Source organism: Cyprinus carpio, chromosome B10 (genome assembly GCF_018340385.1).
Source record: "Cyprinus carpio isolate SPL01 chromosome B10, ASM1834038v1, whole genome shotgun sequence".
NCBI lineage: Eukaryota > Metazoa > Chordata > Actinopteri > Cypriniformes > Cyprinidae > Cyprinus > Cyprinus carpio.
Genome location: NC_056606.1, coordinates 4,902,088 through 4,924,048, shown reverse-complemented (window position 1 = coordinate 4,924,048; position 21,961 = coordinate 4,902,088). Strand labels below are relative to the sequence as shown.

Below are 21,961 nucleotides of genomic sequence, written 5' to 3'. Positions count from 1 at the left end.
GTTTTTAATATTTCCTTTAAAATGTTTTTCTAGTGAGAAACACAGCATGTCGTTATAAAAAGAGTAGGTAGTAGTGCAGTACAAAGATTTGTTGGTTGCTGTAATAACAGTCCATGTATTATGCTGAGATCATGTGTCAGACAGACTCGTACTCTTTCTCCCAGGCCGAGTATCTATCCATCAGACATCTGGCTGACGGTTTGGTGTGAGCAATCACCTCCAGGAAATCTGCTGTGGTCACAGTTTCTAGTTCAATAACCGGCATATTGGACTGACCTGTGAAGATGCATGGTGTAATGGAGACTGTGAATTGTGGGCAAAACAGGATTTCGTGATGAAACAGCAGTTTAATGTCGTTCAGAGCGGGACGTGGCATATTTCTTACCTTCAATGTGATTTTCAAGGGCGTCAAAGATTTTTCGCACAGGTCTCATAGCGGCCTCCTTACACACTAACCTGATATCTGACCCAGAGTAACCAACTGTCTTCTGAAATATCAGGACGTGAACATATCAGGACAATTGTCTCAATAGTATCTATCTATCTATCTATCTATCTATCTATCTATCTATCTATCTATCTATCTATCTATCTATCTATCTATCTATCTATCTGCCTGCCTGCCTGCCTGCCTGCCTGTCTGTCTGTCTGTCTGTCTGTGTGTCTATCTACCTGTCTGTCTGTCTACCTACCTACCTACCTACCTACCTGTCTGTCAGTCTACCTGTCTGTCTGTCTGCCTGCCTGTCTGTCTGCCTGTCTGTCTACCTGTCTGTCTGTTTGTCTACCTGTCTGTCTGTCTGCCTGCCTGTCTGTCTGCCTGTCTGTCTACCTGTCTGTCTGTTTGTCTACCTGTCTGTCTGTTTGTCTACCTACCTGTCTGACTGTCTATCTATGTGTCTATCTACCTGTCTGTCTGTCTATCTACCTGTCTGACTGTCTATCTATCTGTCTGTCTGTCTATCTATCTATCTACCTGTCTGACTGTCTATCTACCTGTCTATCTGTCTATCTATCTATCTACCTGTCTGACTCTCTATCTACCTGTCTGTCTGTCTATCTACCTGTCTGTCTGTCTACCTACCTACCTACCTGTCTGTCTATCTATCTACCTCTCTATCTGTCTATCTATCTATCTGTCTGTCTATCTACCTGTCTGTTTGTCTACCTGCCTGTCTGTCTACCTACCTACCTGTCTGTCTATCTATCTACCTGTCTGTTTGTCTACCTGCCTGTCTGTCTACCTACCTACCTGTCTGTCTGTCTATCTGCCTGTCTGTCTGTCTACCTACCTACCTGTCTATCTACCTGTCTATCTACCTCTCTGCCTGTCTGTCTATCTATCTACCTGTCTGTCTATCTACCTGTCTGTTTGTCTACCTGCCTGTCTGTCTACCTACCTACCTGTCTGTCTGTCTATCTGCCTGTCTGTCTGTCTGTCTATCTACCTACCTACCTGTCTGTCTGTCTATCTACCTCTCTATCTGTCTATCTATCTATCTGACTGTCTATCTACCTGTCTGTTTGTCTACCTGCCTGTCTGTCTACCTACCTACCTGTCTGTCTACCTGTCTGTCTGTCTGTCTGACTGTCTATCTGCCTGTCTGTCTGTCTGTCTATCTACCTACCTACCTGTCTGTTTGTCTGTCTGTCTACCTACCTGTCTGACTGTCTATCTACCTCTCTATCTGTCTATCTATCTGTCTGTCTATCTACCTGTCTGACTGTCTATCTACCTGTCTGTCTATCTATCTACCTGTCTGTCTACCTGTCTGTCTGTTTATCTATCTACCTGTCTGTCTATCTATCTATCTATCTATCTATCTATCTATCTATCTATATATCTACACACATGGTTTCTCTCACCTGTGCCAGAGAGTCATAGTCCAGCTCTGTCCGTAGCTCCACACCACCTGTGTTACTAACTGGAGGCAGCCAATGACTGATCATTGCTTGTCTGGCAGGGGCAGATGGGAGACCCACCAGTATCCGCTTCTCCAGTCTTCTCAGCATGGCATGGTCCAACTCCCTGAAGACAGATTAGAAAGATTATAAAGAAAACCATAACAAAAGAAAAAAATGATATTGTTTCCTCACAATCACTCCTCACCAAGGTAAGTTTGAGGCAGCAAGCACAAACACAAGATCGTTTGATCGTGCCAGTCCATCCATCTGAACTAGTAACTCCGTCTTCATCCTTCTACTGCCCTCATGATCACCTCTCAAAGAGATAAAACAGAAATTGTGTAATTTAATAGTTATGGATTGTGTCCTAGGAGTGAGATTTCAGGTTGTTTTATAAGCTTACTGTCGGTGAAAGTAACTGGCTCATGCTCACCCTTGGCCAACCCCTCGCTGGCTCATCACTGATTCCAGCTCATCCAAGAAGATGGTGGATGGAGCGTGATATCTTGCCAGCTCAAACAAAACCTGCAGAGAATCATAACATGAGGAAAATCAGTGTTTCGCTGAGCACAAACTTTCCCTCACACATCTCATAAAACAATAAAATAACACAAATCTGAGAAAATAATGTCTCTTCGGACCCGAACCAGCTTCTCAGAGTCTCCCCTCCATTTGCTGACAATACTGGATGCAGAGATGTTGAAGAATGTTGTGTTGCACTCCGTGGCTACAGCTTTGGCCAGCATCGTCTTTCCTGTGCCTGATTTTTGAGGGGCAGTCATCACATTAAGATCATATTACACACAAAATGAGTTATATTTTATATTCAGGGATTGAATATTCATATTTTCACAAATGGATTTACACAAACAGAAATCAGAAAGGTCAGACCTGGTGGTCCATACAGGAGTAAACCCTTCCAAGGTGCCAGAATTCCAGTGAACAGCTGCGGATACTGAAAAAAAGAGGGAAGGTGGATAGTGGTTAGAACTAGATGATTGCTATATTGCTTTAGGTGGTTGTTGGGGTGTTTCTACAGGTTGCTAGGTGGTATTTCTAGACAATTGTTCTGAGTGATTACTATTTGTCATTTCTAAAATGTCCCTAATGTGATAGTATGTTATGTTTTCGTGTTTTTTTTTTTTTTTTTGTGGTTGCTAAGACACTTTTAGGTGGTTGTTACATACTTGATAGGGTGTTCTGGCAACCAATTGCCAGTTGGTTGCTATAATGTTTTTGGTGGTTGTCACTAGGGTGTTGCTAGGCAGCTGCTACAGTTTTCTGGTGGCTGTACACATCTAGGTGGTTGCTATGGTGCTTTGTCACATTTACTAGGATTTGTGTTGCTTGGGTATTCTGAATGGGTTCTAGGGCATTGGTAGGCAGTTTCTAAGGTGTTTTAAATGGTTCCAAGTGTGCTGCTAGGTTCTTGCTATGGTGCTCTATGTGTGTTTTTTTTTAGAAAGCTGATATTGAATTCTGGGTGCATTGCTAGGTGGTTGCTAGGCATGTGCTAGGGTGTTTTGGATGGTTATGAGTGTGTTGCTAGGTTTTTGCTGTGGTGCTCTGGTTTTGAGTGGTTATTTATTGGCTACTAGTGTGTTATGGGTGGTCACTTGGGTCTTTTGAGTGGTTGCTGGGTGGTTGCTATGGTGCTTTGCCATGGTTACTAGGTGGTTGTTTGGCATATTACTAAAGTGCTCTTGGTATTTGGTAAGCAGGTGCTAGGTGTTTTCTAATATGTTTTCTAGGTGTGTTGCTAGGCTGGCTGTTGCCATGGTGCTCTATGTGGTCGCTAGAGAGCTGCATTGGAGTTGTTGGTGGTTGATGCAGCATTTATAGGGTGTTCTGGGTTGTTTCCAGCTGGTTGCAGGGAATTTCTGGGTGGCTGTTTGTGCATTGCTATATGGCTGCTAGGCAGTTGCTAGGGGTTTCTAGGTGGTTGCTAAGCATGTGCTAGTGGAAGTTTCTAAGGATGTTGTAATAGGGTGTTCTGGGTGGTTACTAAGGCATTGCTAGGTGATTTGGTGTTTTTTCCCCCTATGTGGTTGTTAGGTTGTAAGGTATGTTGCTGTGGGGCTTTCTCATGGTTGCTAAGGTTGTTAGGTTGTTAGGCTTGTTGCTGTGGGGCTTTCTCATGGTTGCTAGGGTTGTTTAGGTTGTTAGGCTGGTTGCTGTGGGGCTTTTCTCATGGTTGCTAGGGTTGTTAGGCACGTTGCTGTGGGGCTTTGCCATGGTTGCTAAGATTGTTAGGTTGTTAGGCTTGTTGCTGTGGGGCTTTCTCATGGTTGCTAGGGTTGTTAGGTTGTTAGGCTTGTTGCTGTGGGGCTTTCTCATGGTTGCTAGGGTTGTTAGGCACGTTGCTGTGGGGCTTTGCCATGGTTGCTAAGATTGTTAGGTTGTTAGGCATGTTGCTGTGGGGCTTTCTCATGGTTGCTAGGATTGTTAGACTGTTAGGTAAGTTGCTATAGGGCTTTGTCACGGTTACTAGGATTGATAGGTTGTTAGGCATGTTGCTATGGGCTTTGTTACGGTTTCTAGGATTGTTAGACTGTTAGGTAAGTTGCTATAGGGCTTTGTCACGGTTACTAGGATTGATAGGTTGTTAGGCAGGTTGCTATGGGCTTTGTTACGGTTTCTAGGATTGTTAGACTGTTAGGTAAGTTGCTATAGGGGTTTGTCATGGTTGCTAGGATTGTTAGGTTGTCAGGCATGTTGCTGGGTAGTTACTACGTCATTGCTAGGTGTTTAAAGAATTTCTAAGTTGCTGTAAGTCCGTTGCTAGGCTGGCTGTTGCTGTGGTGCTCTATGTGGTTGCTAGTAAGCTCCTATGGTGTTCTGGGCGGTTTCTTGCTGGTTGCAGTGGAGTTGTGCATGCCTGTCCATTGCTAGGTGGTTGGTAAACATGTTCTGGATGGTTACAGGGACATTACAAGGACATTTCTAAGGATGTCATAATCTGAGTGGTTTTTAGAGCATTGATAGGGTGTTCTGGATAGCTGCTAGTTAGTTTCTACAATGTTCTGGCTGGTTACTAGGGTGTTGCTAGGTGGCTGCTAAGATTTTCTGAGTGCCTGTAAGAGTGTTGCTAGGCTGTTGCAGTTGTTCTCTAATATTGAAGGCACTGATAAGGTTTCTAGTTGGTTGCTGTGGTGCTCTGAATGGCTGTTATTTGGCTACTGAGATGTTATGAGTGGTTGCTAGGGAGATTTCACGAATAATCAATATTGTTTGTTGACTTCACGCTAAGGTGAATAACAAAAACTAATATTTTCATCGACCAATTAACTGTCAGACACCACTTTATCTAATACATGATAAGGTCCAAGTATTGACAAAACTCAGCCTCAAAATGTCCTTCAGCATAATGTGATGTAATCATATTCTTCATACAATTTTTACTTTATGTGCTACAAGCAAAAATAAGCTGCACAAGCAGAACTTCCAGGTAATTCTGTACGACAGCAGGCTTGTTCACCACATGATTGAGTCAGGGAAGACAAATAACGTTTGCATTTCCTGTTTGTCGGGAGCGTATTGTGGATTTGTAGTCATCAGCAGAGAGGCCAGAGATGAGGCAGAGATGTGAGCGGTCAGATTGGATGGTATTCAGGTATAGATTTCATGTCATCTTAAGAAATAACCCTGAGCCCAGCTTTCCTCTAGCCGTTAGTGGAGATGTATTCAGAATCGAAGGCAGGCGGCAGCTTGAGAAATACCAAAGTGTTTAGCGGCCAAGCACCTTAATGGGGTAGACGACAGCTTCTTTGACTAATCGCTTGGCAGACTCCAGGCCTATAATGTCGTCCCAGCGCACGTTGGGGTTGTGTAAATAGATATCCTTTATGGAGAGACAGGAGAGAAAGATGAAATGGAGTGCTTCAATAATACATGTTCCAGTCTGTGTATGTATCTGCACACACACACACACACACACACACACACACACACACACACCACAAATGATACTGGGATGTCCCACTATATTATAAAACAGACTGTATGCTGCTCTCTAGTGTTGAATCAGTGTTGGAATGGCACAGTATGAAAATCATTATCAAAAATGTATTGTCTTTAAAAGTAAAATATTGTATAAATGTGTGAAACATCAAATTCAAATGAATGAAGATGAAGCTTATTTTAGACCCATCAAGATATTTTGCATTGTGACATTATTTTTAGGACATTTCCCCTCCCAGCTCTCAAATAGTGAAAAAATCTAAACAAAAAAAGCTATGCATTTAATTGTGGTGCTTCTTGTTAATTTTGAAGTAAAAATAGAAATAGACTGTTGCACTCAGTTACACATGTAATGCTTCAAGTGCATGAAAAAAAAATCAAATGATCAAAAAAAATAATTATATATATATATCATTTTATTACTGATTCATACAGTAATCTTACATTATGATTTTGCCAATACAATATAAATTATTAAATATATATATACACTTCATAATATTTCCCTAATATAGCACCAAACTGCCATACAATGGAACTGATTTCATAAACATGGACTTACTCTGCTAATAACCGCTGCAAGTTCCCTCATGTCACTGTTCATTCCAGTGAAGGCACTTATGGGTTTCAGCAAACGCTCCTGCCAGACAAAAGGATGAGGGATGTTTCAGAATTATTTTCTATCACAGCTGCTTCCAACAGAGCTTCAGTTGCTTTGAACCTGAATGAAACATACAGTTGACCTACTGAGAAATCTGTGCAGGGCAGGACTGAGTCATTAGCGGCACCTTTAACTGCATCAGGAATCAGACTCCTGTAATCAACCTGACGAAGAAAGGAAGAAAGTCATATGGGTTTTAAACTACATGAAGGTGAGTACAGTACACAATGAAAAGAAAGACCTTTCTCATGTGTGTTCCAACTTCTGCCCCATCCCTGATGAGAGGAGACACATTCAGACCGAACCCTGAGGTGTCCGCAGCCGTCCGCTGCTCTCCTTCCTGGACAGATCATGCAAAGTCACTCTTTATTGTTTATAGAGTATATAATAGTTTGTTCAAACCAAAAAGAAAAAAAAAGATGTTTGTATCTTACACTTGGTTTGCAGATGTCTCTTCCTGTTAGTTTAGATTCAGTCTTTTTAACAGTGTTTCTGGACGGAGGTCGCTGGATGGAGTTGATTTTTGGGAGTGTGTGACTGGATGATGACGTCCTTTCACAAATTAATACACACATGGTGAATAAAAACAACATTACACTGAGCCTTTGAATGTTCTTGTGGTAAAAGTACTATACATACCTTCTTTTACCACAGCTCTTTACAAGCCGACCTTCTCCTATAAAGAAAAATGACACTAAATAATAACCTTTATTAACAGTTTAAACAAGTATTATTACACTATTACACTATATATTGTTTAACAATTATTTTTTTTTAATGTACATGAACACACACACACACACACACACACACACACATATATATACAAAATAATACAACAATATTTATTTAGTTCCACATAAGTTATAAGTAAACTCTCACCTTGTTCTGTCAGTTTCTTCGTCAGTTTGGGATATTTCTGAAACTTTATTAAATAATAACTCTCATATTCCATAAGAACGGTCTCCAGGTCAACATTATCACACACCTCAAAACGGCATAAAGCAAAACTGCTTTCTTTCTCCAAGGCTTTGGCTGAATCCAGATACCTGTGCAGTCAAAAAAGAAATGACTTAAATGTATTAACACTTCTGTAATTTAGAGTTATTTAATGTTTATGTCATTTTAAGAAATGTTTTTAAGATCTCACCCCTCCTCCATTAAATGATGATAAATCAAAACCAGCAAATTTCTCCTGCGCGTTTCTGTTCTTATTTCCTCCTAAGAAAATAAATTTATTTAAAAAAAAAAAAAAAAAATATTTAAAATTAAGTTACATCCACAAACTAAAGGTCACGACTTTAATATGGTTACTTGCAGCAGCTGTAGTACTAGTAGCATATTTTGCGGGGAACATGAATGAATATTAATTGTTACTCAAACTGATACATTTTAGCTGTAACAGATATTCGAATTGACTACTATCCGTTAGATGGCGCCAAATCTTTCATTGAGGGAAGTGCAAAGCCAGCATTACAGGTAGCTATGGCAACACAGGACTCAATGACTGTAAACACGCGCATTAGTAACTAACTAGCCATCTTGCTAATTGTTACAAAAATTATCCGAAAGGCTATTTAAAAACGATAAAAAGGCACTCGACTTCATTCGCACTCCATTTATCTCACAATATTTGTATATATATATGTATACACTCTTTCCTGTATACACGCAGTTACACGAATATTTGCTCAACACATTGCAGTTTATCGCGTGTGTTAATCATAGAGAACACAGTTTAACACGACAGCTACAACAACAGCTTGACTTCAGCACTCACCGCCTCTCTGGCCTGATTAGCAGTCCTTATGGCTTGATAAGAGAGATCCATGCTAATATCAACACACACAAACACACACACAAACAGCAGCGAGCTGAAATGAATGAGCGCGGCGCGCGCGTGCACGTGTGATCACCAGCAGGAAAAACTACATATGCATTATATGATTATAATATGCAGAATTACATACACTACCAGTCAAAACATTTGGAATAATGCTCACCAAGGCTGCATATATTTAATAAAATATCCAGTACAATTTGTAATTTATTTAATTATTATTTTTTTTTACAGGTTATAATAACTGTTTTCTATTTGAATTCATAGCAAAATGTTATTTATTTGTGATAAAAGCTGAATTTTCAGTATCATTACTCCAGTCTTCATCACAACATCATCCATAAAAAATAATACATAATAATTAATACATAATTAATCATTAATAAATAAAATAAAATAATGATTATCAACAATAAAAAAAAATAAATAAAAAAAAAAAAATTGACCCAGACACAGCCTTCTTCAGTGAGCAGCATAAGGCAACTCTGCTGACATAATATTTTTTGGAAACCATGATATATTTCGTTACATTACTCACCCCTAACTTTTGAATGATAGTGTTTCCACAGAAATATTAAGTAGCAAGAACATTTTAACACTGATGATGATAACAAAATGCTTCTTGAGCAGCAAATTCGGTATGTTAATAAATAATAATAATAATAACAAACAAACACTGTCATTTGTTTGTAAATGTCGATAAAAAATAAAATAAAAATAAAGATAAACTCTTTGAAGGTTATGGAAAATAATTAAGTTTTTTTTTGTCATTCCTTATTTGACAGATACATAAAAGAAAACAAACAAACACAAAATAATTTCTAAATAAAAGACGTATTCAGCAATACTAATTAATAGGTTTATTACTGAACGCTGAACAGCAGACACAAAACCATACAGAACAATTTATAACAATAAAAATTATGAAAAATAAAGAAACAATTAATATTCACAGTATATTAAAGGTGCAAAGAGTGTGATCTGGAAAAACAGAAAGCTACCTTTTGATTGTTTTATCCATACCTCGTAATAATGTTTCTGGACAGTATCGAGCTGCTAAAACATCTCGACATGTTCAAACACAAACAGTGTGTTGACCAAAAATGTGTTTCAGCTTTAGAAAAGACATCTGATAAACTCTTTGTACAGTACGGAAAATAAAACTTTAATTATTGGAAAAGTAATTACATTAAAGGGATACTCCACCCCAAAATGTAAATCTTGTCATTAATCACCTACCCCCATTTCGTTCCAAACCCGTAAAAGCTCTTTAAAAAATAAACTGCTGAGAATACTTAAAAGAGTAAGGCAACTTGATGCAGTAAGACTTTTGAGTTTTCTCAACAATAGATTTTTAGTTCTGCTCAATGAAGATACTTTGTTCAGCCAATGTAAATTTGTTTGTTCATGCAATGCTGATTTTCTTATTTTACTAATAGAAAAATTATTGTCACAGCAGCTGAAACAACAATTACTATCGTTGAGGTAATTCATTTTTTTCTGTTTTCTGGAACAAAAAAGAAAAAAAAAGGATGTTTAAAAAGTCACCACATTATAAAAATGTATGTTTCCTTTCAACTGACAAAGGTGAAAAGCTATGATCCAATAAGCAGACAGCATTGTCTTTGTTAAGACAACTTACAAGCCAATTAAATCCAGAAAATAGACGTAACTAGTTGAACATACTCTAGGCCTCAATACCAGACACACAAACCTCAAGAACGGTGACAACCAACACATGTTAAAACAATGAGCTCTTTTACATCACAGTACAACAAATAACTAACAATAATGATAAAAACAATAAAAAAAAAGTTGAAATTAAGTCAGCAAACAGCAAAACAATAACGCTATAACAGTAACTGCATCATTTATTCACGCTGCAATGCATGCTGGGAACTCACAAAGCCTTAACATTTCAACAATATGAAATTCTTTGTTCAGACAACTGTGTTTAGCTAGTTGGGGCAACATTTGGGGTAATTTTGTTGGTCTGACAAGAATTTTTGTGTAGTTTCAAGAAAATAGCATTTTTTAGTATTTGAGACTCAAAAGTTTTCGTAAACTGGAAAATGAGAAGTTAAATTTTTTACAGTGAGCTTCGGAACACAATTTAAGATATTTTGGATGAAAACCGGGAGGCCTGTGACTGTCCCATAGACTGCCAAATAAATAACAGTATCAAGGTCCATAAAATATATGAAAGTCGTTGTCAGAATAGTCCATCTGCCATCAGACGTGCAATCTGTGTTATATGAAGCGACGGGAACACTTTTTGCAAGTGATCAAAAATAACGACTTTATTCAACAATTCCTTTGTCAACAGTCTCCTCTGTGTCTCTTCATACAAGGATGCGCTGTCGTCTTTCAAATCAAAGCTAAATACATGTAGAAACAGCGCATCCTTGTGGCGCGGATGACACAGAAGAGCATACGCAGCATACAGTGATATGAAGAGACACAGAGAAGACCGTTGACAAAGGAATTATTGAATAAATCGTTATTTTTGTTTTCTTCACTTACAAAAAGTGTTCCTGTCACTTCATAACGTTACAGTTGAATCACTGATAGTAGATGGAGTATTCTCACGATGTCTTTATGGACCTTGACTCTGTTATTTATTTGGCAGTCTATGGGACAGTCTCAAGCCTCCCGGTTTTCATCCAAAATATCTTAAATTGTGTTCAGGACACGAACGAAGCTTTTACGGGTTTGGAACGACATGAGGGTAAGTGATTAATGACAAAATTTTCATTTTGGGTTGGAGTATCCCTTTAAGTGTTATCATATACATCCATTTCAACAAGTCGTGGGTTCTCCATTAGCAAACGAACAGCTGATGTTGTGGTCAGCTATCAGAATAACACAGGGACGTGTGTGTTTCAGAGGACGCCGGTGTCAGTGAGGAAAGTGCTAGCCTCCAGGATCATACTCTTCACATAAACACGTACAGTATAAAACAGTGTTAGAAAGTCCTGGGTGCTGAAGACGGTGTCGGCCAGAGCGAAGCCCAGCGTGGAGGGAATGAATCCTCGGCCGTACTCCACCATCCACGTCCCGGCGCTCCACTGCACTGACGTGGCCTCTCCCACCGCATGCACGATAGAGTCTCCTGCCACAACAAACACAGGCTTCACAACACTCTTAGACTCAGGTGTGTGTTGACGTGACGTGTGCTGGTTGTACCTGGATAGTAAGTCTCGCTTTTAGTGCTGCCTTCTTTCCATTGCCTGAACGTTCCAGAAATGATGGTGTCTGATATCTCTGCCCAGTAACGGCCTGAAGGAGGAATGTGAAAATACAAGAAATCCTAATGTGGCAAAACAGCCGTATTTGGTGTCATTGCTGCATTTACTGTAGGAGCACACATATGATGTGGGGAAAAAATGTGTTATTTATTTATTCACTTTTTAATGCCATGCCAGCATCAAGGCTACTTTCATGGCGATCTCTGAATAAATTATACAAGGTACACAATCAACAAAAGGTTATAAAATACATTTCTGATGTACACTAGACAGAAATTTTAAAATACATTCAGGTACATTTTTAAATAAATCAGTTTGACATATCTCTGAATAAAACCGTTGTCTATTTGCATTAAAAACAGTACAATCCAATAAAACATGCTTCACGGTCATTTTAGTTTGGGAAGAAGGCATGATGGTGGTTCTTTCACCTTTTAATAAATATCATGTGTAAATCTTGTGTGACCTAAAATAGGTCCCATTCCATCTGCCACATATAATTAATATAATTCGTCACAATAATAAAAAACCAATCATAAGAAAAACATTCAAATACACATTTAGCCATTATTTATATAAGGCCTTTTTTTTATACCAAAAATCATTAGGATATTAAGTAAGATCATGTTCCATTTATACTAGGGTAATATTTCAAAAACTATTTTTTGATTATTCATATGCATTGAGTAATTTGGACAATTTTTAAAGGTGGATTTTTTTTCAATATTAGACTTTTTTTGTGAACCCTCAAGATTCCAGTTTTCAAAAAAAAAAAAAAAAAAAGAGTTACTATGACTAGTTTTGTGGTACATGGTCACAAAAAATTAAAATTAGAAACAGTGTTATTTTAGTATTATTTATACAAAACCAAGATTACGATATTTTTGAAATGGCCTTTCATTTTGTACCATTATTTTATTATTTTAAGGCCTTATTTATATTTTATAGTTTTCACTTTAACTTTAGTTCACATTTATATATATATCATATATATATATATATATACTTATATATATATATATATATATATATATATATATATATTATATATATATTTAAATTGGCTTTTGGATTTTAATATTTCTATGTACCTTTTATTTATTTTTTTACCCAACATTTTTTCATTTAAAATTTTCAGTATATGTTTTCATCTAATATTACAATTTTATAGATCAATTTCAAATAACACATAAAATTTAAACTCAATAAATTACTAAAATTAAAAAAAACAGAAGAAAATGAATTACAAATATAGTTTTATAGTCCTAGTAATTTTAGTAATACTTCAACTTCAACTTATTTCATTTTTGTGAGAAGCCAAGGCAAAAATCCACCTCCACAAAAAAAAAAAAAAAAAAAAAATAGAAATTGGGAATACAGAAAATTTGCCATATTTTATGTCTATTAAGATTTTGTGACCATATTTTATCTCAAAAAGCTAATTTTTGTGATTCATATATATATATATTTTTTTTTGCAATTCCCATTATTGTTAATAGTGATTCTCATTATTATCAATACAGTATTTTTTACATTATTAGAGTAAAAACATTATATATGAATTTATATTCTAAATAATACTGCTATACACAATTGTTTTCAATTATTATTATTCTGCAACAAGTTAACTCGAACTTAGTGCTTAATTAAAAAATAATGTTGCAGTGCAAAAAGTCATATGATCCTATAGCAGTTATTTTTAGTTTTCACTTTAACTTTAGTTCACATTTTTATATATATATTTTTTTAAATTAGCTTTTGGATTTTAATATTTCTATGTACCTTTATTTTTTTTACACTACATTTTTAATGTCAATGTCAATAAATTACTAAAAAAAAAAAAAAAAAAAAAAAAAAAAAAAAAAAAAATGAATATTATTACAAACATAGTTTTATAGTCCTAGTAATTTTAGTAATACTTCATCAACTTTAACTTATTTAATTTTAGTGAGAAGCCAAGGCAAAACACCACCTTCACCACCAATAATAATAATAATAATAAAAAAATAGAAATTGGGAATATAGAAGATTTGCCGTATTTTATGTCTATTAAGATTTTGTGACCATATTTTATCTCAAAAAGAGATTCATATTGTTTTTTTTTTTTTTTTTTTTAGAATTTATATTCTAAATAATACTGCTATACACAATTGTTTTCAATTATTATTATTCTGCAACAAGTTAACTCGAACTTAGTGCTTAATTAAAAAATAAATAATGTTGCAGTGCAAAAAGTCATATGATCCTATAGCAGTCTTTATTTTAGATTATTTCTTTCTTTCTTTTAATTTTGAGGACAAACATGCCCTGGAGCTGCTCTTGACCCACCTGAATGTCCACCCGTGTCCACGGCCGTCCCGAACAGCAGCACATACTCTGTGAGAGAGGCGTGCAGCAGACACATGGAGCCCATCCAGCCGCCCGCATTCACAAACACCCACTGCAGGTCCTCTTCGGGCAGGATGTGACCCGGATACCTCTTCCTCAGCTCCACCACCACCTTAGAGAAGGCTTGCTCGTGGTCCTGGCCTGGGACACACAAACACACAAGCTCAGACATCTAGTTTTATTTAGTTAAGACATCTATCAGACAAGTGACAAACTAGGAAGAATAATTACTGGACAGTTATGTTATCAGATATGGTATTTGCTCAATATACACTTTAAACAATTCTTTTAGATAGACAACATGAGCATTTGAATACAGCTTTAAAGCTCTGTGTTGCTAGGAAGTGTATATTCGCAATATACATATATAGAAACCAATTACTGCAACATCATAGCAACAGATGTGAGAACAGAGACAGGTGATGTGTGTTTACTCACCTGCATATTGTCTGGCTAACTTGGCAACATCTTCTTTTGTAAAGACATATTGTTTATTTGCCATCCAGTATCTTATAAACTGAACTGTCAACACCAGAAACCCGACAACCACCACCGTTTTCAGAATAATTCTTATTACAGACATCGTTATCCGGGCACAAACGACTGTTTAAAGGTAAGACTGCAAAAGACATTAAAGAAGACTTCATTCAGACACACGTGAAAGGAGACGGGCGATGACGCGAGGTGACGTCACTCCACAAACGGCGAGTTCTAGACCAATGAGATCGCTCAGAGCGCTACACGGAAGAAGGCGGTGCATCGTTATCATCAATACGCCACTAAAATACGCAAAATACACACAGCACATTTTATTGACACAGTGAAACTGTATCATAAAAAACTTGATCGAATAAATTAATGTATTTATGTATGTGGTATTATTTATGTTCTCGGGTTGAGCCTGTAAACGGTGCCAGCACTGCTCGGTTTATTCCTCTTTAGAAACCGCATACTGCGTTTTGTTTGCGCAGCACTGTTCACGTGAGGACACTGAGGAGGAGATCAAATGAAAACTTGAACTCTAGAAAGAAACAATCAGTGAATTCATGTTAAAAAACCCGTGACAGGTAATCGGATATATTTCGAAACCACGGGGGATTATATTAAGCAGTAAGATGGACAGTACCAGTAAACCCACGTTTGATCCTAAAGGTGAGGAATGTTTCTACATGTTGACACCTGTGCATATTTCTGTTCTGAGCTTTGAACTGTGCGCGATTCACGGACAAATCTACATGCCATGCAACAACCTCTATTTGTTACTATTCCTGTGGTTTGAATCCACTGAAGATATTATACGTGATAGATGAGTCACGTGACGGCTGGCTGTGAAGCGGATCATGTGATTGATTTATCAAGCGGTGGGAAGTCCGAATCATTTTAAAGAATCGGTTCGTTTGGACAGTTTATGTCAATGAACCGATTCAAACGGTTTAAACTCATTTCACTAGCTATGCATCGCTTTTAGGAGTAATTTTTTTATACTGTACATGCTATTGTTTATCACAATGCTTTAAAATTAGTATGGGTTGCTTGGAATTTTATGATAGTTATGTTTGTTTAAACTGTCAAATTGTCCTGTGAAATTCATTAAACGCTTCATTAAGCGCTTTACGAAATCGACTCGTTCAAAGATTATTCGTTTGTGATTTAGAAATGAACACTCCGAGTGGCAAAACTCAGCTTGTTACCTTTCAAATAAAATGTCATGTCATTCTTGAATTTGTTTCAGAGCACCAGCATTTAAGGTACAACCCCCTGCGGGACTCCTGGGTTCTGGTGTCGGCTCACCGGATGAAGCGTCCGTGGAAAGGACAGGTGGAGAAACCTCCAGAGGACAACACCCCACGACACGACCCGAACAACCCCCTCTGTCCCGGCAGCGTGAGGGCCAATGGAGAGGTGAGCAAAACATCTCTTCCCACTGAGTGAGTGTCGCCGAGGTGTCATTACAAGAAGTGAGACACAAAACTGAAGAAAAAAAAAATGAAATGCATGCAAGCTCTGTTGATGTTATAACATTAACTCCCAGACAGATAAGTTATTTTTGACAGCATCCTCATTTGACAGCATTTTACACAAGTGCCTGAAGTTTTTAACAGTAGTGATCATGTGACACTGAAGACTGGAGTAAAGATGATTCAACTTTGAGCACAGAGATAAATTACATTTTAATATATATATAGAAAACAGTTATTTTACATTTGAAATAATATTCCACATAATTACTCGCACTGATCTCAGTACAGCTTGACGTTTTGGACCATGATTGAACCTTGAATATTCCTGCAAAACAAAATGAAGGCCTTCGTTTAGTTAAATTGATTGAGGAAAAATAATATATTCTTTATTTTTTTTGTGATGCATCACTGCAGTGCCATTTCTGGTTCATTCACATGTGCTATTTTCAAGTATCAAGTTATCAGATTGTAGTAAAACGCTCCATCTACAGGATTTTAAACATTCATGAGCGTCTAGTTATAAGCTGTCGACACCTCTGGCTCAGCTTGCAGCATTATGGGAGCTTTTTATACGAACACAGATCAAACCGTCTTCTCTGTGAAAGTGATGTGTCTGCATTCTCTGACTAAGCAGAAAAATACGGTGATATCCTTTCCTTGAACGTACATTTCTCTCCATCTGCCCGTGTGAGTTATACAGCGACGGATACTCAGTGGCACAGTTTATTTAAGCCTGACAAATGTTCTTGGCTGACTCTCTCATTCCTGGGCATTATTTTTTAATGATTAATTAAATACAGAAAGTTGCCAGGCTACTTCACATTCAGACAAGATCTTGAACTCACTTTTTCATGTTGTTAAGACATACGTTTGGCTGGAAGCAGCTCGTCTGGGCAGATATTATGTCAACCTGAGGAAGAGTAAACTTCAAGAAAGAGAGCGCTCAGGGATGTTTTACTCATATTTGATATCTTCCTCCGTTTTATTGCAGGTGAATCCTGAGTATGACAGCACGTTCATGTTTGACAATGATTTCCCTGCTCTCCAGCCTGACGCTCCAGATCCCGGTATGAGCTACCGTCCCATTCTCTCAGTTCAGAGTCGTATCTTCCTGCAGGGTTTAGTTGTAAAACTTTTAATGTGCAATTATGATCTGTATGTTAGTGAAGCATTTCATTACCATTCATTACCATTAACAATTTGCTGATAATTTGTATTATTACTGGTTCTAGGATCAGATCATCATCCACTTTTCCAAAGCAAAGCAGCCAGAGGTGTTTGGTGAGAACAGTTTATTGCTTCTTTTTTTAAGAATGAAAATTACTAACTAGTACTGCTGGCGTTACCATTAACAACAAAACCCTTGAGCCTAAATATTCAGATTAGGCATGTGTCTCACTGTGCACTGTTTGTCAGAGTTGAATGATTTTATAAATTGTGTGACTTTTTAAAGAGAGGTGTGCGGTTACTTTTCTAAATGAGCAGATTTATGATAATGGCAGCCACCGGGGGGCTACTAGGTCATCCACAAAAACCCCAAAAACAAATAGTGTAAACAAATGTAAAATAACTAAATATTTAATAAGCAAATAAATATTATGTAGTACAAGTAAATAAATACATTTATTTATAATATAGATGTAAATAATGAATAAATAAACAAATACAGTTAATATAAATAAATGAATAACTAAAATAAAATAAATAATTACATTTATTTATAAAGTTAAAGTTAACTACGTAAATAATGAATAAATAAATACAGTTGATATAAATAAATAACTAACATAAAATAAATAATTACATTTATTTATAAAGTTAAAGTTAACTACGTAAATAAATAATGAATAAATAAATACAGTTGATATAAATAAATAACTAACATAAAATAAATAATTACATTTATTTATAAAGTTAAAGTTAACTACGTAAATAAATAATGAATAAAACTAACATAAAATACAAGTTGATATAAATAAATAACTAACATAAAATAAATACAGTTTACAAATAATAAAACATTATTTATAAAGTTAAAGTTAACTACGTAAATAAATAATGAATAAATAAATACAGTTGATATAAATAAATAACTAACATAAAATAAATAAATACATTTATTTATAAAGTTAAAGTTAACTAAGTAAATAAATAATGATTAAATAAACAGATAAATACATTTTATATAAACAAACAAATAAATAAACAAAGTAAAAAAAAAATCACATTTATTTTATAATTATGACTGTTTAATTTTCCTTTTCAAAAGTCTTGCTGGAAATCCTCTGATCAATTGCAAATATTCATTCACATCCATAATTGTCTGTTTCTGTAGATTTATAAATTTAACATTTTAGTCAAAATGGTGGGGGAAAAATCATCAGATTAATAGAAAGTAAGTATTTTCCAGATACTCTTTTACAGCTATAGTAATAGATCTTTATAAAATTAAATTATATAGATGCATTTATTTTTTATGGGGTTCCCTCGGAAGGGGATCGTCACATTTGGGGGGTCTGTGGCATCAAACAAACAAACAACAACAAAAAAAAAAAAAAAATAAAAAGATTATCCAAATAAAAATAAACTATACACTATCCTCTTTCCTCTTCTTACCTACCTGCCCAGATCTTGAACCAAGTCAGTGCCACCTTCCCTGTTTTATATTATTCTCTCTCTTTCTTATAACAGTATTGTTTTTTTGTTTTCAGAGTACATTAGCACAGATTGCCATAGATTGGAGCGGCGCTGAGGGATATTTTGCAAACACAGTTCGCTCCCTCCACTACTGCTCGCTCCCCCCCCCAATCAATCACTAATAATAAACTATTTCCCTGAGTTTAATCACACTGCGTGTAGAAATTGATTGTGCTGCCAGAACAGCGTCACCTCAGGAGAGCGTTAGCTGAGAGGAAAGAACTAAATGTAGTAGCAATGAGTCAAAACACATTAGAGGTTGATTCAAATCATGGCTTTATCAGCGTCTTGTTTGTGTTAATGTATTATGTAGATTATTTATGAAATCAGCATTTTTCACATTCTAACTTTGGTTTTGTCTGTTGGTATATCTTTAACAGTGTGACTTGAGTTATTAAAATCTGGGCTGGTAACTAAAATGTTTGAACACTTAAAAGTGACTCCATTTAATTTTTTTATTTTTTATTTATTATTAAATTTTTTTTTTGTGACTGAGACTAAGGCTGAGCCTTATTTATAATTTCTTACATTTTCATAATTTATCTTTTAAATAATATCATGTTTTAGTCATTTTTAGTTTGTTTTGTATTACATTTTGTTGCATCATCATTTTGATTGAAATTTATTAAAACATTTTTTTTGTATTTTGTATTTAAGCATTTAAATGTTGTATTTAAAAAAAAAAGTCATGATGCATAATATATGATTCCGAGTTGTATCATGTTTTTAAATGTCCTAACTTCGTAGCTGAAAAATAATTTGAATACACCAGCAGGTTAAAGAAAAATCAGTCCAATAATTTGTCAAAATTTCATTCCCCGTTCTCTTTCTGGTCACGTCATATTGTTAACACTAGGTGGTGCTGTCATCAAAGAAGTGACTGAGGTAGACGAGTCTTTGTACAAAGTCATTCAGCCCATTATACAGTATATGAGCAGTGATTATCACGTGGACATGTTTTATGGGAGAGACACCATTTGATTGTCTCTTACCCTGATTTCTCAGATCTCTAGTGATTTCAGTTTTAGCTCCCCCACACTGGACCATTTTATGCACTATTTTTGAAGGCAGAAGAGAACTTTACAGACACTGAGGAGGTACAGACGGCTGCACTGAAACAGCACCTGTGTGTGAAACCATCTAATTAGCAGCGTAGCAGAGCAGGCCGCAAACACACATACCCTGCCAACTGACGCTCAACTCTAATGCACTGGGATCTGACATTGTTTTCAAAGTAGTAAGAATAGCGCTCAAGGCGCAAACAAGTCAAGGACGCCTAATAGAGAGAACTGGCTGCCCCACATAAAGCCTGAAAGAGGAGACTTTGGAAAGTTTGCACAGCTGTTGGGTTTCATTCAGGGCTGAGAGTAGACATAATTACACTATGCATTTATTCATAACTCTGCCGGGATGATTTTCGAAGGTGAAATGTGACATCCACTGTATGTTTTATGATGAATACTGCTTAGATCATAACTGCTGGAGAAATGTGAGCTGGATGGATGGATGGACAGATAGATGGACTGACTGTTATAGATAGAGAGGTACAGGCAGACAGATAGATGGTACATACTGTATACTGTAGAGTGACATACCGTGATGTTCATTTAATTATTATTGTTATGAATAGATTGTACATTATATTATATATTTTTTTATATTGACATACTGTGATACGCATAAGCTTTGGCAATATTTTATTTTACCGTCATGCCATTATAATTTGAAATGAATTGTGGGTAGAGATAGATAGATAGATAGATAGATAGATAGATAGATAGATAGATAGATAGAAGTCATGCCAATAAAGTAATTTTGAATTGAATTGGGTAGAGATAGATAGATAGATAGATAGATAGATAGATAGATAGATAGATAGATAGATAGATAGCCATATGAATAAAAAGACAGACAGACTAAAATCAATATTGTGATCAACGAAATATTGAAATGACTTCAAAAATAATACAAAACTAAAACACAAGTGTTAAAACAAATCAGGATAGATGGATGGATGGATGGCCAGATAGATAGATCACAGACAGACAGACAGAGATAGATGATAGATAGATAGATAGATAGATAGCATAGATAGATAGTAGATAGATAGATAGATAGATAGATAGATACACAGACAGACAGACAGACAGACAGACAGAGAGATAGATAGATAGATAGATGATAGATAGATACAGAGGACAGACCAGACAGACAGACAGACAGAGATAGATGATAGATAGATAGATAGATAGATAGATAGATAGATAGATAGATAGATAGATAGATAGATAGATAGATATAGACAGACAGACAGACAGATAGATATAGATAGATAGATAGATAGATAGATAGACAAACAGAGAGATATACATACAGACAGACAGACAGACAGACAGACAGACAGATAGATAGATAGATATACAGACAGACAGATAGATAGGAGATAGAAAGACAGACAGACAGACAGATAGACATACATAGATAGATAGATAGAGATAGATAGAGATAGATAGACAGACAGACATGACAGACAGATATACAGATGATAGATAGATAGATGGACGAATGGACGGACAGACAAATACAGTACATAGATGGATAAAGATACAGAAGACAGACAGACAGCGATCAGATAGATAGATAGATAGAGAGAGAGATAGATAGACAGATAGATAGACGACAGATAGATAAATAGATAGATTAGATAGACAGAGCGGAAGACAGACAGACAGACAGACAATAGATAGATAGATAGACAGACAGACGATAGACAGACAGACAGACAGTAGATAGATAGATAGATAGATAGATAGATAGATAGATAGATAGATAGATAGACAAACAGACAGACAAACAGACAGACAGATAAATAGACAGATAGATAGATAGATAGATAGACATAGAGACAGATAGACAGATAGACAGACATAGACAGACAGATAGATAGACAGACAGACAGAACAGATAGATGATAGATAGATAGATACAGATAGATCAGATAGATAGATAGATAGATAGATAGATAGACAGATAGATAAATAGACAGACAGACACCAGACAGACAGAGATAGATTAGATAGATAGACAGACCAGATAGACAGATATAGACAGACAGACAGACAGAGATAGATGATAGATAGATAGACAGATAGACAGATAGACAGATAGATAGATAGACAGATATAGATACACAGAGTTACAGACATGACAGAAAGAGACAGACATACAGATGAGACAGACAGAGAGATAGATAACTAGATAGATGAGACAGATAGATAGACATATGAGCGTAAATAGATAG

General features: G+C 36.1%; 3 protein-coding genes across 4 annotated transcripts in view; 1 reads left to right on the top strand and 2 right to left on the bottom strand.

Annotated features, from left to right (window-relative positions):
- Positions 1-17: 17 nt before the first annotated feature.
- On the bottom strand, positions 18-8,446 carry katnal2 (katanin p60 subunit A-like 2). Of its 2 annotated transcripts, XM_042732167.1 has the most exons (17): positions 8,307-8,446; positions 7,677-7,747; positions 7,515-7,575; positions 7,409-7,451; positions 7,166-7,202; positions 6,961-7,078; positions 6,768-6,866; positions 6,613-6,690; positions 6,428-6,505; positions 5,648-5,746; positions 2,797-2,860; positions 2,547-2,665; positions 2,339-2,430; positions 2,111-2,221; positions 1,867-2,029; positions 386-488; positions 18-276 (listed from the first exon to the last, which is right to left on the bottom strand). In XM_042732167.1, exons 1-17 carry the CDS (start codon positions 8,355-8,357, stop codon positions 137-139), a joined length of 1,527 nt encoding a protein of 508 aa, XP_042588101.1. In that variant the 5' UTR covers positions 8,358-8,446; the 3' UTR covers positions 18-136. The 2 variants fall into 2 exon arrangements, with proteins under 2 accessions (XP_042588101.1, XP_042588100.1); XM_042732166.1 differs by having other exon boundaries at positions 7,409-7,575.
- Positions 8,447-11,042: 2,596 nt separating this feature from the next.
- LOC109097495 (sigma non-opioid intracellular receptor 1-like) lies at positions 11,043-14,704 on the bottom strand. The gene is made up of 4 exons (XM_019111148.2): positions 14,441-14,704; positions 13,943-14,143; positions 11,553-11,645; positions 11,043-11,478 (listed from the first exon to the last, which is right to left on the bottom strand). The coding sequence occupies exons 1-4, from the start codon at positions 14,583-14,585 to the stop codon at positions 11,249-11,251; spliced, it is 669 nt and encodes a 222-aa protein (XP_018966693.1). The 5' UTR covers positions 14,586-14,704; the 3' UTR covers positions 11,043-11,248.
- A 77-nt stretch (positions 14,705-14,781) lies between these two features.
- Positions 14,782-21,961, top strand: part of galt (galactose-1-phosphate uridylyltransferase) — a 109,664-nt gene continuing 102,484 nt past the window's right edge. The window contains exons 1-4 of the mRNA XM_042732165.1: positions 14,782-15,154; positions 15,735-15,904; positions 16,955-17,030; positions 17,196-17,244. Of these exons, the coding sequence (XP_042588099.1) occupies positions 15,118-15,154; positions 15,735-15,904; positions 16,955-17,030; positions 17,196-17,244 (332 nt within the window). The 5' untranslated portion in view covers positions 14,782-15,117. The remainder of the gene's footprint in view (positions 15,155-15,734; positions 15,905-16,954; positions 17,031-17,195; positions 17,245-21,961) is intronic.